Genomic DNA, 23667 nt, shown 5'->3' with positions numbered 1-23667 from the left:
AGGGATTGTGGAGTGCATGTTGCAGCCTTCGCGGAGTTTCTGAGCACTATTGGAGAGATTACACAAAAAACACCATTTGATGCCACTCTTCTCCGTCAAAGATATGGTGCTCTGTTATGGGACTATGTTATGCGCAAGATAGATGCTGATGCAATAAGCGAGAGTGAAGCACCTTCAAAGATTGAAAGGCAAATCTCTGAGTCGGAGGCAAAGATGCAGATAGTTTTAGAATAACTTTAGTTTTTTTTTGAGTTTCGCTTGAACAATGATACTGATTGTAGTGGTTTTGGTCGTAGATGCTATTTACTTACATGCTGAAATTTGGTTAAGTTTGCCTGAACAGGTTTTAGTTAACGCACATGTTAGTTACAATTTCTGAAAATTTATGTATGCTGAATGATTTTTGTTAATGCCAATTTTTGAATTGTATTCAGCTGCATAAGATCATCTTTATCTTGCAGTATTAAGCAGTTGTATTTAGTTGTATTATTCTATTTAGCTTATTGTATTAATCTATATTATTCAGTTCAATTCAGTTGTATTAAAGTGTATTTATCAGTTGTCTACAGTTGGTATGCAAGTATATTCAGCTGCATCCATTCAGATGTAACTTTGAATTGACTAGAAACAATACAAGTTATATTGATTAACTTGTATTTAGTTGTATTATTCAACTGTATTCAGCTGTATTTTTCTCTGATTTCATATGTATTCAGCTATAGTCAATTTAATTGAACTGTAGTATTAACCTATATTCAACATTATTGAACATGTTGTATTCAAATGTATTGAACAATTGAATTACCTATATTCATCCAATGTTAGTTAAATTCAACTGTTTCAACCAGCTGTCCAGATCTGTATTCAACTGTATTACATTGTATTCCTCCAAAGTCAATTGAATTAAACTGTATTATAAACCTATATTCAACTATGTTCAACATGTTGTATTCACCTGTATTAAGGAATTGATATAGTTGTATTCAACTATACTAAGATACTCTCACAGCCAAATCATATATATTTATATATATAAAAATACTTCAACTAAATAAATTCAGAAAATATTAACGAAAGTCATTCCACAATATATTACTTCGAAAAAAGAATTCATTATAGCTGATAATGTCATAATAAGTGTTGAGAAATTGTCGAGTCACCAATACATGTCAGAATACAACTATTTATTACGTGGAGAATTCCTACAAGTTCGCTTGTTATGTCCTCTCTGCCCACATATGCTACATGAATGTTGATTTTTCGGCAACAACAATTCACTTAATTTTTTGTCGCGCTTCTTCTTTGGCTTTCCAGGAGGTCTTTTCCATTTGGGTGGTAGTACAACCTCCTCTGCAACATGCTCTAGTATATTCCAGTCATTTTTGTCCGGTAGCGGGTACACTGGCACATCGTATGTCATTACAATTGTACTTGGCTTGTAATAGCTAGAGCAATATTCTTCAGGCATTAAAAACTTGCTCTTCAATACAGCCCAGGCATGTGGGCATGGCAATTCATCAATTTGGAATCTCCCACAAACACATTTTCTCTCGAGCAGGCAGACTGTGTAATTCCTCCCACCATCGTTAACAGTATGTAAGTATTCAGTTGAGGGTACCACCTACATTTAAAAACAGAAATATAAGTTTTGAACACATTTACATGAATTAACAAATATATACTACTGAGTTAAATGGTTACTATCAACTTCAAAAATTGCAACTTCATCCAATTTCAGTTAAATTCAGCTGATTCCAGCAACTGTATGCAACTGTATTCAACTGTATTACTCTACAGTCTGCATTTGTATGCATTTGTATTCAACCTTTTTTTAGCAACTGTATTCAGGTATTTCCAATCAATTTAAACTGTATCAATCACCTGAATTCCATTGTAATCATTATCACGTGCATACAGTCTTAATAATAACATGTATTTACCTGTATTCATCTATATTATTTACTAGTTCAAGCAAATATTCATAAAAATTAACGGGTAGTTCTGCCTAAAAAAATGTATTCAGTTGTATACAACAATGCCATAAAAAATTAACTTACAGTCATACGGGTACACATGGTCTCATTCAACTCCAGCATTTCCTGGTATTTTTTCCCAAGCGTCTTGTATGTCTGAGTAGCTTCTTTACGGTTACTACAATTCCAACGACCAAACATCTTCATAACTTCTTCGAGGAAGTCATATATTGGCAATTCCCTTGCTGAAACTAGTGCTGCATTGATTGACTCAGCGATATTTGACGTCATTGTCCATCCCCTGTTAACAGGTGCATACAACCTAGCCCACTTTTCGTAACCAGCTAACTCTAAGTATTCTTTCACCCTAATATCTACCTTCTCAACCTTCTCCATCAGACTATCAAATTCAGTTTGTGTGTATGCTTTTGCCATCGAGAAGTATATCTCACTCAACTTGGCATGGCTCTTTTTGAATTTCTTGTATACGTTATTCCATAGATGCCATATGTAATAAGATCAGATAATAAATAAATCCAAATATAACAATTCATCTAAGCTCGAATTTCTAACCCTGAACCAGTGGTTCTGGGTTTACCAATTCCCCAGCAGAGTCGCCAGAGCTGTCACACTACCTTTTTTCCGCCCCCGCGAGGGGCGTAGGAGTTTTTTCCAATTAAAGGACAATCAAAACGGGATTTGTTTATTTATTTCAGAGTCGCCACTTGGGAGATTTATTGATGCATTTTCACGACGTTGCAATTCTTGTATAAAATAATAATAAGAATAATGATAAAAGCGGTTAAAAATTAAATTTTGCACATAGGTTCAACATGTATTAAATCAGATAATCAAGCCAAATATGACAGTTGAGCGACCGTGCAAGAACCACGGAACTCGGGAATGCCTAACACCTTCTCCCGGGTTAACAGAATTCCTTATCCGGATTTCTGGTACGCAGACTGTAATATGGAGTCATTCTTTTCCTCGATTCGGGATTAAAATTGGTGACTTGGGACACCCTAAATCTCCCAAGTGGCGACTCTGAAATAAATAAACAAATCCCGTTTTGATTGTCCTTTAATTGGAAAAAACTCCTACGCCCCTCGCGGGGGCGGAAAAAGCTGGTGTGACAGCTCTGACGACTCTGCTGGGGAATTGGTAAACCCAGAACCACTGGTTCAGGGTTAGAAATTCGAGCTTAGATGAATTGTTATATTTGGCTTTATTTATTATCTGATCTTATTACATGTTTTGGCCTAAATGTGCAAAATGATGCTTGTTACTGCTTTGATATTATTTGAACTGTACATATAAACTATGCCGAAACCTTCTCTTCTAACCTCCGGGGATGTGCTTACTGGTTAAGACTCCCTATTCTGTTAGTGTCATACCCTGAATAAAAGAGACTCGGAAAGTTTCTAAGCCGGCTGGCCTTTTGGTTCCCGGAAAGGAGCTCCTTCCTCAGCTCGAGTTGTCCGCTCGGGTACACTGTCTAGAACATCGACCCAGGTTTTGAACATAGAATAACGTGACTTCATATCGGATCCCTAGTAGGAACGCTTATTTGCTTCACGTTGCATTTGACTTAGGGGACTCAACACAGGGGTTGGGTTCGTCTAGGACTAGCAACCTGAAATAGAAAAAGACCATCCTGCTGCATCCTGTTTGATTTGCATATTTTTTTGCTTCAGATCTGCATGCTGACCGGCTTCTATAATCATCAATTTTTAAGATAAATTGTGAAAAAAAGAAGAAGAGAAAAATAGCAGTGTAGGGAGATAACTACTTTTTAGAAAAATAAAACCAAAAGTCCAAAAAGTATCAAAACCCTGCCAAAATTTTGAAAAATAAAAATAAAAATGTTTTGTTTTTTTTAGTTTAATTTATTTGAAAAGAAAAAGAAAAAGAAAGGAGTCTTGTTTACAAGTTTAGTTTAGGTCTGCGCCGATTTGATTCTCATAGAACGTGAGATATGTAGGCAACCCTCTTCGGGTCCAACCTCCCATTTTGTAAAAAAAAAAATCGAAAAAATATATGTCAAAATTTTAATTTTCTGTCACAGAGTCGGGTGATGCCGTTTTTATCAAAAGCCGAATGCTCCCAAAAGGAACGCCGGAAGGCTGACTTTGTATAAATGGCCACTTCTGTCATCTTTTTTACTTGCACAACCTTAAAATCTTCGTCCCTGAAGTGCTAAAAGGTCGTGTTCGGAAGATCTGTTTTTTTTAGGAAAATAATCAAATCATTTTGAGTCAAATAAATTTTCTTTTGTTTAATCATATTAATAAATGTGCAGAATGAGCACGATTCAGAATGAACCTTTTTCAATCATGAATAAAATTCCCCTCCAGTTGCGTCTATGGTGGAGTGATTTAGGCAAAGAAGGGCATGACGAAATCAAGAAACATTTGAAAGGTCTCACAAGTTTGTTGGACATCAGGCCTCGAGGAGATATTATAAGAGCCCTAGTCCCTTACTGGTACCCTGCGCACAATGTCTTCCATTTCTCGGACTTTGAACTCACCCCAACTTTAGAAGAAATAGCAGGGTACATCGGCAGTACTGAGGTTCCGTTGAGGCATAAATACCTGGTTGCTCCAAAAGCTGTAGCAGTGCACCGGTTTCTGGACTCGTTAAAGATAGTCAGAACAATCCATAACCCTGATTTGGAAAAAGGTTTTTGCACTCTGAGCTTCATATACCAAAGATATGGCCACATAGGAGGATTCGACAAGCCAGAAAACAAGTTGTGCAGCAAAAGTAACCGTCGAAAGTGGGACGAACATAGACGGGTTGCTTTCATGATAACCTTCTTAGGGCTTTTAATTTTCCTGAGGAAAGACGGGAATATTGGCATAAAGATAGCTGGGGTCGTCAGTACTTTCCTCACTCAAAAAATAGCACGCTGGCACCGATGATTGTGTCTGATATGTTCCGAGCTCTCACGGCCTGCAAAGCCGGAGGAAACTTTTTTGAAGGTTGTAACTTGTTGTTGCAAATGTGGATGACCGAAAACCTATGTCACCGAGCCCAGTTCCTAAGCCATGGGTCTTCTGAAAAGACATGCATAGAGGAGTTCTACACCAGAATTAATGAGGCCCGCCTACCTGAAGGAGTCTCGGCATGGACTTCATATTTCCGGACCCTCAACGCCAGTCAAATACAGTGGACACTGGGATGGTTACCGATCGACGAAGTCATATACATGCCAGCAGCTAGACCCCATTTTCTCTTGATGGGACTTAAGAGCATTCAACCTTATGCGCCGTATCGGGTTTTTAGGCAACTTGGGAGGTGTCAGATAGTGCCCAAAGATGAGGATTTAAGCACCCAGGTAATTGAGATCAATTCCGATGGTCAGTTTCCTGAAGCGAGGGTCCGCCAGATTTGGAGCCAATGTCAATACTTAGAGGCAAATACTTGTGTGTTGAATCAAGCAATAGGGGAAGTTTCACCTGGATATCAGGCTTGGTACAAAGGGGAAATGTCGTCTGGAAGGTCGGCTAAAAGACCTCACCTTCAAGAGTTTGCCAAGGCTTCACAAGAACATTGGGACCGATTGGCCAAAGAGCGGGAATATCTTGCCGAAATAGGCAAGCTGAAACAACAGATTAAAGATCTAAAATTTAAGAACAAAGTGCAGGTTGCTGCCGACAAGGGAAAAAAGAACAGATTAACCAGAGAAAGCGAGAACCTCAAAGCTCAGATCCGGAGGATGAAAATGGATGCCAACAACCAACTGAGAAGCCGGGCTGATACGAGGTTGATAGCAGAGTTGAGGAGTCAGGTCAGCAAAAGCCGAGAAGACTTGGAGAGATCTGAGGCTTGTATAGCAAGAATGCGGATCAGGTGGGCAAAAGTTACAACAGCGCGGAGAGAGCACCTATGGCAAGTGAAAAGGGACTACGAAATGAGTGTTACAACATTGAGAGAAATAAACTCCATTCTCAATAATCGGGTCCTTAAACAAGCCCGGGATGCTAGAACAGATAGGGAACGCTGCTATGAGACAATAGCCCGAATGAAAGAACAAATGGAGAGGTTCCAAGATCAGCTCATTGACAATACTCAAATATTGGGACTAAAGAATCAACGGATAGAACAGCTGTGCATAGAAAGGGATAATATCCGAGGTAGGATTGATGACATTGGGCACTACATCTACATGAGATGCCTAGCATGTGAGCAAATACCTCGTGATACCCTTCTTGCCTCCATCATGGGCTACGTCCACCAAATCATGAATGAGTTGAGGAACTTGCAAAGGGGTCTTACACCAAAGCCCGTGGAAAGGCTGAACGATGCCTCGCGGGCACCTAAATTGAAATCTTTAATGTATCCCTAGTTCAAGTCTGCACTTGTTTGTTTTTCAGAGTTTGTTGTCTACCTCTATGTTCTCTTCAAACATTGTTAATAGTGTGGAGTCTGTATTTCGTTTGTTTTCTTTCAAATAACAGTTTGTAATAGCATATTTGGGTAACAAAATGTAAAATTGGGTCTTTATTTTATGGATGCACGAACTACGCTTGGTCTGATTCGTGCGGGGTCGCGATACGTAGGCATTCTCTATAGAACAAAATAAGCCGGGATGATGCATGCGGTCAGAACAAAAAAAAATATAAATATGTATATATATATGTATATCTGTCAGAACAAAATAAGCCGGGATGATGCATGCGGTCAGAGCAAAAGCATGTTAGAAATGATTAACTGCCTAAGAGCATTGCATCTCCCAACGTGCAATTACAATATCTGTTAAGACTCTAACACTGACAAGTTTGTTGTTTTACCAATCATATCAGTTAGTTTGTTAGAGCGTACTAGCACCATACCATTATCAAACAAGATCGAAAGGTCCTATACCAGAAAGCATGACTGGGTCAGACAACAGCGTTGAGTCAGAAAAAACGGCCAATCAGATGCTGAAGGAAGCCTTGGAGAAAATGGAAAAAATGAGGCTAGAAATGAATGAAATGCAGATAGCCTTAGCTAGAGCCCAGAAGGGGCAGGAACTACCCGTTACTCCTACCCTCCAACCAGTACACACGCCAGAATACCCCTCTCCCGGTCCTTCAACAAGTTTCCCAAGCCATCACTATTATCAGGGAAGAGAGGGTTATGATTCCCAAGCTCCACCACTCACTCAAAACCCTCCTCCACCAAATGTTCCGGTCTTTGTGGCACCTCCCCCAGCCCCATTGCACAGATCATCCAGTGAGCCATTGCTTCAGGCTCACGACACACAATATTACCCCCCTGAACTCACATTCAAAGCACCAGAGCCATATACCTATAATCCCCACTTTGAGGTCCCGGCGGAGATTGAAAAGCCGGCTAAGAGCCCAGAGCAGGACGAGGTGATGCGGAAATTTAAAAGCCTGGAGCAGTCCTTCAGGAACATACACGGGTTAGGCAACCAGGTCAGCGTGGCTTACAAGGATCTATGCCCTTTCCCTGACGTTCAATTACCAGCAGGGTTCAAGATGCCCAAGTTCGATTTATACGAAGGGCATGGCGATCCTATGGCACATCTACGGGGTTTTTGTAGCAAAATGAGGGGAGCAGGGGGCAAAGATGAGCTATTGATAGCTTACTTTGGCCAGAGTTTGAGCGGGTCGGCATTAGAGTGGTATACAAGACAAGATCCGAGCAGGTGGTACACCTGGGATGACTTGGCACAGGCTTTCGCAAGACATTTCCAATACAACCTTGAGATAGTCCCAGACCGTCTCACATTGCTAAAGCTTGAGAAGAAACCCGGAGAGAGCTTCCGGGAATTTGGGTTCCGATGGAGAGAACAGGCAGCCAGAGTTGATCCCCCAATGAGAGAGGGAGAAATGGTGGATTACTTTCTACAAACTCTCGAGCCAACTTACTTTGGTCACTTGGTGACGTCAGTTGGCAAATCATTCAATGAAGTGGTGAAAATGGGAGGTATGATAGAAGAGGGACTTAAGTCCAATAAGATCCTGAGTTACTCGGCAATTAAGGCAACAACTCAGGCCATTCAGAGCGGCACGGGAGGTGCGCTCTGAAAGAAAAGGAGAGAGGAGGTCACGACAATAGAGGCCGACAATTGGTCCAGATCTAGAGGTCCTTCCCCTCATTACCAACCCAGACCCCATCGTCTAAACTACCCACACATTCCAAATTACCCTCCACAACCCTACTACCCACCACAAGAACAACATTTCACCGTCCATCAAGCCCAGACATACACCTAACCTCTGGTTTGCCCACAATGGCGCGCGCCGGCTCCCCACAATACATACCCATCTCCACATAACACCTACCCACCACCACAAAATACCTATCCACCGCCAAGAGCCTACAGGAACCCTCCAGGGATGGGTTTCAGGGGAAATTCGGCCTCCAGAAATGAAAGATTGCAGAGGCAAAGAACTTTTACTGAGTTGGGGGAAACTTATATTACCTTGTTCCACAAATTGAGGCAGTTGGGTTTATTAAATCCTGTTGAGCCTAGATTGCCAAATCCCTTACCCCAAAATATGGATCACTCGGTAAGATGTGAATATTGTTCGGGAGCTCCCGGACATGATACCGAGAAATGTTGGAGGCTGAAACATGCAATACAAGATCTTATTGATACCAACAAGATCGAGGTACAGGCACCGGAGGCACCCAACATTAACCAGAACCCATTGCCAAAGCACCCTGAAGCCCACGTGATCGAGCTTATGCACGAAGGAGGGGAGCCGAAGAAACCCTCACAGACAGTGATGATGATCCGTGCCACTCCGAAAGAAAAATCGATCGATGAGGAAGCAGGGTTATAGTTGAAGGGGGAAGATGTCAAGCCAGTGGTGATATTGGGGAAGAATCCATCTGCCGCTACAAGGAAACCAGAACCAACCAAGTTGGTAATAACAGGAGCATCATCTGCACCCGTGGTTGTGTGAAGGGGGTCTGCAGGGAACCGGTCATCATAAAGCCAGTAGTCCAAACACCAGTGATTGATAGCAAGGCCGTGCCTTGGAAGTACGAGAAGGCAGTGGTGATGTACAAGGGACAACAAGTGGAGGAGAATAGTTGTGAGGCGCAGGGACTGACTCGATCAGGACGGTGTTTTGCTCCGGCGGAGTTGAGAAGACCCAATCCAGCTGCAACAAAGAAACCTGTGTCAGAAGAAGAAGCTGAGGAATTCTTAAAGAAGATGAAAGTGCAGGATTACTCCGTTGTCGAACAGTTAAAGAAAACACCGGCCCAGATCTCGCTGCTATCATTACTTATCCATTCAGATGAACATCGTTGGGCCCTGATGAAGATACTGAATGAAGCTCATGTGCCCAACGAGATTTCTGTAAATCACCTGGAAACGATTGCCAACAAAATTTTTGAGGTGAACAGGGTAACATTTTCAGATGATGATCTGCCAGTGGAGGGCACAGAGCATAATAAAGCTCTCTACCTAACTGTCAAATGTGAAGATTTGGCAGTTACTCGGGCATTGGTGGATAATGGCTCAAGCTCCAATATTTGTCCATTATCCACCCTGAACCAGTTGAAGATCGACCACGGAAGAATCCACAAGAATAGCATTTGCGTCCGAGGATTTGACGGAAATGGAACAACCACCGTGGGGGATATTGTACTAGAGTTGACCATCGGTCCAGTCCAGTTTACCATGGAATTCCAGGTATTAGATGTCGCGGTATCTTATAACCTTCTGTTGGGACGGCCGTGGATCCATGCAGCCAAAGCAGTGCCATCCACCTTGCATCAGATGGTCAAGTTCGAGTGGGATAGACAAGAGGTCGTGTTGCACGGCGAGGACACTGCGTGCACCATAGGAGGCGCCATTGTACCTTTCATAGAGACCAATGATGACAAAGGTCCCTGGGTCTACCAGATTTTTGATGCAGTGTCGGCAAACAAGATCCCTGAGGGTGAAATCATTCAGCACCCTAGGGTAGCTTCCGCAACAGTCATGATGGTTTCAGAAATGCTGGGAAATGGGTTTGTGCCAGGAAAAGGCTTGGGAGCTGAGCTTCAGGGAATTGTTCAACCTGTTTCCTTGCCCAAGAATTTGGAGACCTTTGGGTTGGGGTTCAAACCGACTGCGGCAGATGTAAAGTGAGCGCGGAAAATGAAGAAGAAAGTTTGGTTTCTTCCCAAACCTGTGCCACGTCTCTCAAGATCTTTTGTTAGAGCAAGCGCCAAGGGGTCACCGGTCCAAATAATTCTCGGGCCTTTGATGGGGATTAACGGGGATCTGAATCAGAGCTTCGAAAGATTGTTCACTGATGTCAATATGGTAGAAGTCGGAGAGGGTTCCAGCGGAACAGACATACAGTTTATGGGGCCTGAGGCCAAAACCAACAATTGGACGGTTACTCCTCTTTCTACTCGGGGAGAGTCCTAGTAGTAGGCTTTGATTTTTGCTTTCTTGTTTTTCGGATTATTCAGGGTGTAATCCAAATCTCATTTTGTCTTGTAAAAGTGTGAACCATGTTATCCCGCATTTTTAATAAAATTCTTTTTGTTGTCTCATTTTAATTTTGTTTTATTCTTTTCTCTTTCTGAACAGTTCTCTTTTTACTGGTTCTAATGACATGGCATGCACGACTGATCTTCGACCTAGTCTAATAAATCAATCTGACTCTGATTTAATGATACAAGAGATCGATTGTGACAATGAGTCTGAATATGACGAGGATAAAGCCTTCGAAGAAATAAACCGAGAACTATGCCAATTTGAAGAGAAACCCAAGCCTAATCTGAATGACACCGAGGCTGTAAATCTAGGGGATGCGGATAATGTCCGAGAAACCAAAATCAGCATCCACATTGAGCCTGGCATCAGGGAAGAATTAATCAAAGCACTCATTGAGTTTAAAGATGTTTTTGCATGGTCATATGATGACATGCCGGGTTTAAGCACCAAGCTAGTGGTTCACAAATTGCCCACTGACCCGGCATGCCTTCCCGTCAAGCAGAAACTGAGGAAGTTCAAGACAGATATGAGTGTGAAGATTAAAGTAGAAGTAACCAAGCAGCTGCAAACAAAGGTTATTCGGGTCACTCGATATCCTGATTGGTTGGCTAATGTGGTGCCAGTACCAAAGAAAGATGGGAAGATCAGGGTATGCGTCGACTACCGCAATCTGAACAGGGCAAGCCCAAAAGATAACTTTCCATTGCCCAATATCCATATCTTGATCGACAATTGCGCTGGACGAGAAATCAGCTCCTTTGTGGATTGCTTCGCCGGGTATCATCAGATTCTGATGGATGAAGAAGATGCAGAGAAAACAGCTTTCATTACGCCATGGGGGACTTATTGCTATCGGGTAATGCCATTCGATTTGAAGAACGCTGGGGCAACGTACATGAGAGCAATGACTACTGTGTTCCATGATATGATACACAAAGAGATTGAAGTGTACGTAGATGATGTGATCATCAAATCCAAGCATCAGGAAGACCACATAGCAGACCTTAGGAAGTTTTTCCAAATACTTCGAAGGTACGACATTAAGCTCAACCCAGCCAAATGTGCATTTGGTGTTCCATCTAGAAAGCTGTTGGGATTCATCGTCAGTCGGCGAGGCATTGAGTTGGATCCGTCAAAGATCAAATCCATCCAGGAATTGCCGCCACCGAGGAACAAAACAGAAGTAATGAGTTTGTTGGGAAGGTTGAACTATATCAGTAGATTCATCGCTCAGCTCACAACGACTTGTGAACCCATCTTTCGATTGCTGAGGAAAGATGCCGCGATAGAATGGACGGCAGAATGTCAGGAGGCATTTGACCAGATCAAAGGATATTTATCCAATCCACTTATGTTGGTTCCACCTGAGTCGAGGAGGCCATTAATCCTTTATCTAACGGTCCTGGATCATTCGTTTGGTTGCGTGTTGGGTCAACACGACATCACAGGAAGAAAAGAGCAAGCCATCTATTATCTCAGCAAGAAGTTTACAGTCTATGAGAATAAGTACACTAAACTTGAGAAGACATGTTGTGCTCTAACTTGGGTAGCACAGAAGTTTAAGCATTATTTGTCGTCACATACTACTTACCTTATTTCACGCCTGGATCCATTAAAGTATATTTTCCAGAAGCCTATGCCCATAGGAAGATTGGCAAAATGGCAGATATTACTCACAGAGTTCGACATTGTCTATGTGACGAGGACGGCCATGAAAGCCCAAGCATTGGCTGATCACTTGGCTGAGAATCCTATTGATGAAGAATACGAGCCTTTGAGGACGTATTTTCCAGATGAAGAAGTGATACATATAGAGGAGTTAGAACTGAATGAGGAACCAGGGTGGAAGCTTTTCTTCGACGGGGCTGCGAATGCAAAAGGAGTTGGAGTAGGAGCAGTACTTATTTCAGAAACAGGACATCACTATCCTGTTACAGCTCAGCTACGTTTCTATTGTACCAACAACATGGCTGAATATGAGGCATACATTTTGGGCCTACGATTGTCTGCAGACATGGATGTTCAGGACGTCTTGGTCTTGGGAGACTCGAACCTCCTAGTACATCAGATCCAGGGTGAATGGGAAACACGGGATTTGAAGCTTATACCATATCGACAATGTTTGCACGATCTGAGCAAGCGATTTCGATCAGTGGAGTTCAGACACATCCCGAGAGTTCACAATGAGGTTGCCGATGCTTTGGCCACTTTAGCATCGATGTTGCACCATCCAGACAAAATCCATGTTGACCCGTTGTATATTCAGGTTCGTGATCAGCATGCCTACTGCAACATAATAGAAGAAGAAATGGATGGCGAGCATGGTTTTATGATGTTAAGGAATACCTCCGGATGGGGATATACCCGGAGCAGGAAACCGGAGATCAAAAGAGAGCCATTCGACGACTGGCAAATGGATTTTTCCTCAGTGGAGGAATGTTGTACAAAAGAACCCCAGATCTGGGATTGTTGAGATGTATTGATGCAGGTCAAGCCACGATAGTGATGACAGAGGTACATGCTGGAGTCTGTGGGCCCTATATGAGCGGATATGTGTTGGCAAAGAAGATTCTGTGAGCGAGATATTATTGGCTCACTATGGAGCATGATTGTATCAGTTTTGTACGAAAATGCCATCAGTGTCAGATACACGGAGATCTGATTCATTCTCCGCCAACGGAATTGCACACATTGTTAGCACCATGGCCATTTGTGGCATGGGGCATGGATGTCATTGGGCCTATCGAGCCGGCAGCTTCGAACGGTCACAGGTTCATTCTGGTAACCATCGATTATTTCACTAAGTGGGTTGAAGCCAAAACTTTCAAGTCAGTAACCAAGAAGGCAGTGGTGGATTTTGTCCATTCCCATATCATCTGTAGATTTGGGATCCCAAAAATAATAATCACGGACAATGGTGCTAATCTTAACAGCAACTTGATGAGAGAAGTATGTGAACAGTTTAAGATTACACACCGTAATTCCACCCCGTATCGGCCCAAGGCGAATGGAGCGGTTGAGGCAGCCAACAAAAACATAAAGAAGATATTGAGGAAAATGGTTGAAGGATCCAGACAATGGCATGAAAAGCTACCATTTGCGTTGTTAGGATACCGCACTACTGTTCGTACTTCAATAGGTGCGACTCCTTATTTGTTGGTATACGGAACTGAAGCAGTAATACCAGCAGAAGTCGAAATTCCATCCCTTCGAATTGTCGCTGAGGCCGGGATTGACGATGATGAATGGGTCAAAGCCCGACTAGAGCAGTTGAGTTTAATTGATGAAAAAAGATTGGCAGCAGTATGTCATGGCCAGTTATATCAGAAGAGAATGGCAAGAGCATACAATAAGAAGGTGCGCCCCAGGAAATTTGAAGTAGGGCAACAAGTATTGAAACGGATCCTCCCACATCAGATTGAGGCAAAAGGCAAGTTCGCCCCGAATTGGCAAGGGCCGTATATTGTGACCAGAGTATTATCCAACGGCGCTTTACGTCTGACAGATGTTGAAGGAAGATGCGTCGACATGGCTATCAATTCTGATGCAGTCAAAAGATATTATGTGTAATTTCTTTTGTTATTTATTTGTTTGTTTGTACTTAGTGCTTATCGGATAATGAAATGACGGAGGCAATTCTTTCTTCTATCCAAACACTTTTAACCTTTGTTTTACCCCTTTGAGCCTTACTTATCTTTTTATACCTCTCTCTTGGAATCATTAATGAAAAATAAAAATAAATAAATAAATAAATAAATAAATAAATAAAATTGAAGGTCGCAAGAAAACAAAGGAGTCAGTGAACTACGTTCGACCTGATTCCTCAAAGAGGATACGTAGGCGCCTCACGACTCGGCCATAAGGTAAAAAAAAAAAAGAGGAAAAAAAAATCAAAAGAAAAAATCCCCAAGCAAGAAAACTGAGGCAGAAATTATGTTTTTAAATTTTGAAAAAAAAGATTTTGATTCCAAGAGTTGTAATACTTTACCCATCAAAGTTATTTTGAATTTTATATCCTTTTCTTCTAAAACCTATATTGATGTCCAAAAAAGACCTCCCGATCAGTATCCGAGAGGTGTTAAGATAGGCAAATGAAAACCAAGAATAAAACGTCGGTCCCCGACTGAATGAGGATCATGAGTTGAAAGAATTGATAGCCATAAGAATTCCCAGCAGAGAAAAATCTTATCGGCAATACTCCAATCCCCAGCTGAGAAAATAAGATGAGAGAGTCTTATCGGCGAAAACCTTCACAGGCACCATAAGGCGACGTAAGCTGAGAAATACAAAATGAGAGAGTCTTATCGGTAAAAACCTTCACAGGCACCATAAGGCGACGTGAGCTGTGAGAAATGAGAGAGCCTTGTTAGTGAAAACCCCGCGAAGGGCACTATGAGGCGACAAGATAGATTGGCAGAAAGGTTCCGCATTTTGCGAAGAATTAGGCACCTATTTATCCCCAGCAAGTGAAGACATCAGAAAGATTGATCGACACAAATAGACTGGGTTGATTAATCCGGAATGCACAAGATGATCGTTGGAATCGGTTACAACACCCAGATAAGTTCATTTCTTTTCTTTTCCCCATCATTTGTTCAGAAAGATTTTCTCTTTTTCTATCTTTTCATTTCTTTGTTTAAAAGAATTTTTCCAGAAATTTATGTTTTAAGGAAGGTCTTTCAGAGCTTACTACCAATTGCCAAAATGGTACAACATAAAATGTGAAAAGGGCAGTCCAGACACAAGGCAATAAGACAAAAGACGTTGGTTGCCAGGCCGAATAATATTGTCCTAAAATGGCAAGGAAAGTACGAGGAAGAACCGAAAAAAAAACATGTTGAGGAAATTGTGGGCCAAGTTCCAAGACGATCCCCAGCAGAGTCGCCAGAGCTGTCACACCACCTTTTTCCGCCCCCGCGAGGGGCGTAGGAGTTTTTTCCAATTAAAGGACAATCAAAACGAGATTTGTTTATTTATTTTAGAGTCGCCACTTGGGAGATTTAGGGTGTCCTAAGTCACCAATTTTAATCCCGAATCGAGGAAAAGAATGACTCCATATTACAGTCTGCGTACCAGAAATTCGGATAAGGAATTCTGTTAACCCGGGAGAAGGTGTTAGGCATTCCCGAGTTCCGTGGTTCTTGCACGGTCGCTCAACTGTCATATTTGGCTTGATTATCTGATTTAATACATGTTGAACCTATGTGCAAAATTTAACTTTTAACCGCTTTTATCATTATTCTTATTATTATTTTATACAAGAATTGCAACGTCGTGAAAATGCGTCAACAAATCACGTGTACACTGGTTGTGACGTGGTTCGAGATGCATTTTCACGACGTTGCAATTCTTGTATAAAATAATAATAAGAATAATGATAAAAGCGGTTAAAAGTTAAATTTTGCACATAGGTTCAACATGTATTAAATCAGATAATCAAGCCAAATATGACAGTTGAGCGACCGTGCAAGAACCACGGAACTCGGGAATGCCTAACACCTTCTCCCGGGTTAACAAAATTCCTTATCTGGATTTCTGGTACGCAGACTGTAATATGGAGTCATTCTTTTCCTCGATTCAGGATTAAAATTGGTGACTTGGGACACCCTAATTCTGCCAAGTGACGACTCTGAAATAAATAAACAAATCCCGTTTTTATTGTCCTTTAATTGGAAAAAACTCCTACGCCCCTCGCGGGGGCGGAAAAAGGTGGTGTGACACCATATGCAAGCACAATGCGGTAAATCCGGATATACTCTCGATACAGATTTAATGATGCTCTCATTTCTATCCGAAACAATGCACATGTTTTCCCTTACACCGTGTGCTATCTTGAATTGCTCAAAGAACCACGTCCAAGCAGCATCGTTCTCTGAATCAATAACACCGTATGCTAGTGGCAATATATGACCTGTTTAATACAATTGAATATAATTGTTTTTAAATACATGTTTTCCAATGCTTTAAATATTAACAAATTGTATTATTATTGAGGTACTCACCTGCCCCATCCAACGTGCTTGCAGAAACGAATGTCCCGGTGTAGTAGGATTTTAGATGACTTCCGTCCACTACAACAATTGGTCTACAATGATCAAACCCCCTTATAAATGCATACAATGATATATACACGTACATGAATTCATTATTTGACGATTTTTCCATTCTTATGTGAGAACCTGGATATGTCTTATCCATTGTATATAAGTATCCTGGTAATTTTTTGTATGAATCAGCCGGTTCACCTCTAGGAAAATTCATTGCCTTTTCTTTAGCCCTCCACGCCAACATGTAGCTAACATCAACACCTAGATCTGATTTCACGTCATCAATAATGTCCCTCGGAGTGTATTTCCTCTTATGGTTTGTAAGCTTTGTCCTTATAATACCACTTATAAGGCTGCTACTAGCCTGCCGCTGCTCATACACTTTATCTTTCAGCGGACATGTATGGTTGTCATTGAATTCTCTCACTTTGAATAATTCCGATTTGTTAATGCTTGAAGCCTTAAACCTCCAATCACAATCTTCTGAAATACATATTAATGCATAGCTGGAAAGAAAAGTTCATACATCAGACAACTTAACGAATCTGACATATATACTTCATATTCATAAAGTACCAAATTGATATCTGTGTATATGTAATTTTGTATACTAACGAATTCCAATATTGTTAGATGTGATTAAATACAATAAATACAACTAAATACATTCGTATGAATAATCAAACACTTAGTAACATTATAGACATAATATGAAAATAATCATAGCCACTGTTGTATTTTTCAATAGTAAAATACACGTGAATACATATTATTAAGAACACTAAACAAATATAAATTTTCAAAGGTGTTCATCATCTGGAGGAAACACACAACTACAACTAAATACAACAAAGTTAAACAAACATCAAACCTGACAGCATTAGACCGATCAACACGGAATTGAAACCTTTGAGCCATATCATAATTCTTCATCACCTCTTTCAATGTAGCCTTATCCTTATATACTTGTCCAGCCATAACCTCCTTTTGATTAGTTTTTGAAATTATCAAATCCTTGTGGAGTTCGAACACTCCAATCGCTTCTCCTGAATTGACAAGTTCTATAGCTAGTGTATAATCTGTATCGGAATCGTACATTTGAACTGCTTCGTCTATCTGCACAATGTCGCCTTGATTTAAACCATCTCCGGAGATAAGCTCTTTTTCCATAGTTGTAATGCACAAAGGATACATCCCAAATTCTCTGTTCTCTTTTTTCAATTTTACATACACTCTGTAACCCATATCATTGTGTATTTCCATTGGCGTGCGATTGCCTTCAACATTGTATTGTATTTTAATGGTATTTGTGCTCAAATCTATACCCAGTTGATTAGAAATTGAACCAACTAGATCATTAAAGGAAGCATACTCCTTAATCAGTATTCCCTCAATGGAAAAGTCGATATAATTGCCCTCATCGTTCCACTTTCCAGAAATGACGCAACAAAACTGTCAAGCTTGCCATATATATAGAAGAGTTATACCTTCTTCTGTATATAATTTGTCGCAATCGATAAGGAGGAGAAGAAAATCGCACAATATAGAAGCAAGTTGCTCTGTTTCTTCGCTTCTTTCACGTTTCTGTATTTCTGACTTTGAGAAGAATACAGATTGATGGGATAACTTTTAAGTTTGTTGAGTAAAATTAGGGAAATCAGAATTGATTTGATTTCCTTCCGTTTTTAACATCTTCGTCGACCCAGATATTGCGCAGATACGTTACGTATTTAGCGCTACATACGTTTGAATACAAGTAAATACATATCAGGATTAGCTGGATTTCCTTTTTGTAAGCCGCTAATTTTTGTTGTATTATTAAATACACTACCGTAAATACATTAAATACATTATATAATTGCATAAAAGATATCTATAGGACGTAATATAGCAAAGGGTTTCTATTAATGGCTAATTAGGACTAAAAGATGGTGCTTTGTGAAAAATTCCCTAACTTAAATCTGGTAGAATATACTTGTAGTAATAACTGCGTAACAATCATTTTTAAAGAAAATTATTGTTATGTTTTTAGTCTTCTTGAATAAAATCCGGCCGTAGGGACACGCCTGTACAACTGCAACGCAACTGTCAATATCCTAAAAGATGCCTCTTTGTACATGCTGAAATGGGCATCATCGGTAATTTCAGACACGAGCAAAATCCAGTTCTGGATAAATGCTAGCAGCTGTAGATGTGTCAATTAGCAGGCTTCGGTGAAGCAACCAGGTGATCAAAAAGATACCTGTTAGGCTATTACCACTTCTCCCTATTCACTAAGATGCCATGCATTATAGCATCACCAAATAGTAGAGAAGACAATCATGCAAAAGATAGAGGGAACGACTAGAAGGAGAAGATAGTGATGCAAACTCCCTTATTAGACGTACAGCACTATATCTCGTGTTAGCTTCCAGCATTGCTTGAACTTTGAAGTGTTTTTCGCATTTGAGACACAATGCCGCCAGAACATTTTGCCACCTACAACATCTTAGGAATCCGCGGACCACTCTCAGCTTAACAAAAGAAGTCAGAAAAGCACTATTTACAACCCGTGAAGCATCAAGGTGTAATGGATGCATGCCTCCTAAAAATATCCAAGTTGTGTCAAATTATTATTTTTTCTATTGATTTTCTTCCCGCATTGCTCTTAAAATAGGATTATCATCCTCCAGCATGTCATCTTCATCGAGTTCATCCAATCCATCTAGAAATGACTGGTTCACACTTTTACGAGATTGTCTCCTGTATTTCTTGGGCTCCAGCCGTGGTTCTGCTTGCACAACTCCCTTGTCTCCTACTTTGCACCTGTAAGAATGTGATAAGTAAATGTTTTTCTGATGGGTTTGAAATGGTTTGCCATCAATGCCACAGATGAATATCATTCACTATGCTTACCAGTTTAGGCAAATGGACTAACAATAAGACCTAAAATAAAATAAAATAATAAAAAATAGGAAGAGGAGCACAAGAAATCACAAAATAGCAGGCTAGTTAACTGAACTGCAATACTTAGTTTTACAGGTACTCCTAAGGAAAATAGGTTTCCTTCCACGAATAAAGAGATGCAAATCAATGACAAGTTTAATCTACCAAGCACAACACTTTACTGGGAAAAATGGCCTTTCAATATTTTACCATCTTTGATTAGGGGAGAACTGTAACTCTTATCATTGGATGATATGGTGTTATGATTAAAGAATATGGATTCTCATTTCTAGAGAATAATAATCCTAAAAAGGTGCTAATCAGCACTTCATTCGAGAAGCATCATGAGCAAGTATTAGAACTGCAAAGGATGACGCAGGCAAATACAAATTTAGTCTTAGTGAGAGTTCCCTTCAATGGAAAAACTTTACACAGAGCAAAAACGCCAAGGACAAATTTGGCAACCAATCATAAGAATACTTGGTCACAGAAAGAGTATTGAAATATTATAGTAACATTTTAATTACAGAAACAGAAGAAACCAGATTACCATATATCTCTAATACTTGACCAATTCATAGTAGCTCTGACTTCTTACTTTGTGAAGAAAATTTCTAAGATGTACCTCCAGTTGTGTATGAAATGAATTGAATAAATATTGCATAGAAGTTCAGAGCTTTTCAGAACTTACCTAACATCACCCTCTCGTTTAGTTCCAATAGTCCTCAACTGAAACTCCTCCCTGATTTTAATTTCGTCAAGCAATTGAAGATAGTAGGGGTATCTCTCCCAATCACCTTTTACAAGGCACCCCGGTTCACCAAGATGCAAGCAATTGCTGAATGCACACTTTGCAGGTTCGCCATCTTTAAGCATTTTGCGAATCTGAACTTAAAGTAATCAGAGTGGAAATTACTAATGAAATTCGCATATATAGTTTGGTTCACATATTGTGCAACAAATACACAAAACTTAGAGAACGAAGCAGCGCCATCAGGACAAACCTCTGGAAAATGATGTGCAAGAGAATTTTTTGTCACTTTAATCAAACTAGGCTGGTTAAACCCTGGAGTATCAGCAAGATATCCTCCATCAGACAATGGAAGCAAGGACACATGCCTCGTTGTATGCTTTCCTCTGCCACTTCTTACTGACACTTCCCCAACACGCTGCTCTTCATACCACTTGCTCCCTAGAAGCTGCTAGTCATAATAAAGAAAAGGAAACAGTAAACTAAAGGTTTCTAAACAGAAGCAATAATATAATTTAAAATGATGAAAAAAGGCCAAACTCACAGGATCAAACCAGTTTCCTTCTTCAACTGCACCAAGAATGTGCTTATTGCCTCTCAAAGCATTGATCAGGCTGGATTTTCCCACGCCACTTGGACCAACAATGACGGATGTTTGTTCTCTCATAATAAACTGGAGTGTATCAAGTCCACGCTTCGACTCAATGCTGCAAAAGATTGGTTCATAACCCCAACTACGAAGCCTAGATTTCCATGCTTTTATTTCCTGCCAAAGTTGATCACCGACTTTTAGATGTATATTATGAAATGATCAGAAGATACAAACAGGAGGGAAGAAATAGTATCAAAACTAACTGAAGTACATAAAATAAAACAGTCAATACATGCTAGGACGTTACACAATCTTCTCAGTGAAAACATGTTTTTCATATGTATCCTCCCTTTGTGTTCTCTTTTTATGCTCCTCTCTTTGTCTATTTGAGTTTCAAAGAGTGTAACTCTAACAGGCTGATATTCTATTTTTCACCTTGCATCCTCGCTTACAAGTTACAACAAAGGTAATTCCCATGCAAAGAGACATGTATTCCATAAATCCATATTTAAGAAATGGAAAATAAATCTAATGCCAAGCATCACAAACATTACTTGAGAAAATCAAAGAAGAAATGACAACAGACAAGTAAAAGGATGTCTATAAATTAACAGGTCATCGCTTAGTAGGAAGCATACCAAGGCATAGTGATGTGCTCATAATGGACCTGAATTGCAAAATTGATACATATAATTCATTTATTTAAACCAAACTAGTTTGGGATTGCGATGTAGTTGATTTGAATACTAATGTGTTCATCTAATCAGTAGATTACTTACTATTCAGAGGCAAACATTTAGTAGAATCAGTACAAAATTACTAGCAAACAACTCAAATTAAAACAACTACTACGCCTCAGTCTCAAATAAGTTTTGGGATGGTGAATCCTCACTAATCACATTACTCCAGTTAAATCATCTCATGCCAATATCATGCGAGTACAGATAAGAATATCAGAATTTCTGTATATTTTCTAAACATATAATCTCTGAAAGGCTAAACCACGACTAGAAAGCATAAGACCTAGAGTAAAAGTACGAAGTATTAATTACTTGTCAACTAATCAAGACATATCAATACTTCCTCTGTTCCAATTTATGTGAACCTGTTTGACTGGGCACGGAGTTTAGGAAAAAATGAAGATTTTTGGAATTTGTGGTTCTAAACAAGTCAAAAAGGACCCAGAGTATTTGTGTGATTATAAAAGTTTCTCATTAAAGGTAGAATTCTCTGGCCCTTGACAGGGAATTGTGGAGGTCGGGCATTAAGGTTGTAGGTTAGGGGAAAGTTGTAAATATTTCAACAGCACCATAGAGTGATACTAACCAGTTAGGAGTTAGTTTGAGGATGCTATTGGTCGTCTACTGATGCAGGGCTTTATCTGCTGGTTTTTACTATACCATCCATTTATTTCGTATTTCGTATCTCTTATATTGCTGTTATTTTATTATGAGCCTATTGGTGGTACTAATATATCGTCTCTTGTTGCTTTCTTGAGCCGAGGGACTCCTGGAAACAGCCTTTCTACCCCTCGGGTAGGGGTAAGGTCTGGACTCCACTTGTGGAATTATACTGGGCCGTTGTTGTTGTTGTATTAAAGGTAGAATTATAAGTTTAAGCTAAATTGTTTCCAAATTTAAAAAGTGGTCATTCTTTTTGGAACGGACCAAAAAAGAAATAGGTTCACGTAAACCTTAAGCACTTGAACTAAATGTCATGTTCTAAGAATTATGACAAAACGCTATAACATAACAGTGTTTTTGTATTGCTAACCTCTTGAGAAACAAGTTCAGATTTATTCAAGGCAAGAGTGAGAGGAATTCCAGTGGATTCAGCTTCAACAAGGAACCTAGTGAGGGAGAATGACTCAACCTTCGGCTGATCCAATGAGAACAACACTAGCAAATGATCCACGTTAGCTACAGGAGGATCCAAAATCTCCGTCTTCCTCTGAAACACATTCTCAATAGCTCCTCGTCTATCCACCCAATCAATTGAACCTACCAATACCTTATCCCCTACCAATACTCTCCTCTTTATCTTCTTCAACACTGCCTTCACCACACACAACAACTCCACTCCTATTTCCCCTGAACCCTTCACGAACCTTCCAGAAGGTTCCGTACAAGTTTCTTGTGGAGGAAGTAACTGGACGATAACGCGCATGAAATTCGCTTGTGAAGAGGCGACGGTTCCGACGGCTTGGTCGTGAGAGAGACGAGGCATGTTTTCGTGAGAGAGAATCGGTGCTAGAGTAGAGAAATGCTTACTAATAGTCTCCCGAGCTTTGAGGAGATTTTTGTTCGGCTGTTGGAGCTTTCTGGAGACATTGTTGGGGTTTTGATGCCGGCCGGCGGCGGCGACGACGGAGAAGAAACGGTGACGAGCGGCGGCGACGGCGAATGGAAGCCGGAGAAGTGAAAACGAAGCGATCGTCATTTGTGGAGAAGGATAAACGGTGCTGGCTTTAAAGCTGAGAAGAAATCTGAGCAGCCATGGAATTAGAAGGTTTCTTAGCGTAGCTATAGAGAGTATTTGAGCAGAGTCCAGTGTTTTCCGCGTGTGAAGAGCAGTTGAGGAGAATGCAAAACGAGCTTGCCACGCGGCAGTATATTTTAGGATAATTTTTCCTTTTTTTTTGGGTTCTTTTTTTTCTTCTCTTAATTATAAGGAAGGATTGAAGAAATGCAAGGTGTTGTTACCACTTACTCAACAAAATGAAAGAACTTTGACAACTCGTGATAACTAACTTCATAACACATTAAGCAACCACATTGATACGAAATTAGTTGAATACATAAACAACCCTTTAAATTCGCTCGATTTTTTATTTAGACCCTTAGGGGTCGTTTGGTTGGAATACGATTTATACCGGTATAAGTTATGCTGAGATTGTTGATATTCATTGTTTAGTATATTGT

General features: G+C 40.3%; 2 protein-coding genes across 3 annotated transcripts; both read right to left on the bottom strand.

The window, feature by feature from the left end:
• Positions 1 to 821: 821 nt before the first annotated feature.
• LOC107796930 (uncharacterized) lies at positions 822 to 2408 on the bottom strand. The gene is made up of 3 exons (XM_075252886.1): positions 2058 to 2408; positions 1279 to 1621; positions 822 to 955 (listed from the first exon to the last, which is right to left on the bottom strand). Exons 1-3 carry the CDS (start codon positions 2406 to 2408, stop codon positions 822 to 824), a joined length of 828 nt encoding a protein of 275 aa, XP_075108987.1.
• A 16426-nt stretch (positions 2409 to 18834) lies between these two features.
• Positions 18835 to 23350, bottom strand: LOC107787854 (small ribosomal subunit biogenesis GTPase RsgA 1, mitochondrial). Of its 2 annotated transcripts, none has more exons than XM_075253667.1 (5): positions 22520 to 23350; positions 20699 to 20920; positions 20408 to 20602; positions 20095 to 20288; positions 18835 to 19283 (listed from the first exon to the last, which is right to left on the bottom strand). In XM_075253667.1, exons 1-5 carry the CDS (start codon positions 23183 to 23185, stop codon positions 19100 to 19102), a joined length of 1461 nt encoding a protein of 486 aa, XP_075109768.1. In that variant the 5' UTR covers positions 23186 to 23350; the 3' UTR covers positions 18835 to 19099. The 2 variants fall into 2 exon arrangements, with proteins under 2 accessions (XP_075109768.1, XP_075109767.1); XM_075253666.1 differs by having other exon boundaries at positions 20408 to 20605; positions 22520 to 23330.
• Positions 23351 to 23667: the final 317 nt, after the last annotated feature.

This window comes from Nicotiana tabacum, chromosome 5, assembly GCF_000715075.1.
Source record: "Nicotiana tabacum cultivar K326 chromosome 5, ASM71507v2, whole genome shotgun sequence".
NCBI classification, from domain to species: domain Eukaryota; kingdom Viridiplantae; phylum Streptophyta; class Magnoliopsida; order Solanales; family Solanaceae; genus Nicotiana; species Nicotiana tabacum.
This window is presented reverse-complemented; position numbering and strand designations above follow the sequence as displayed.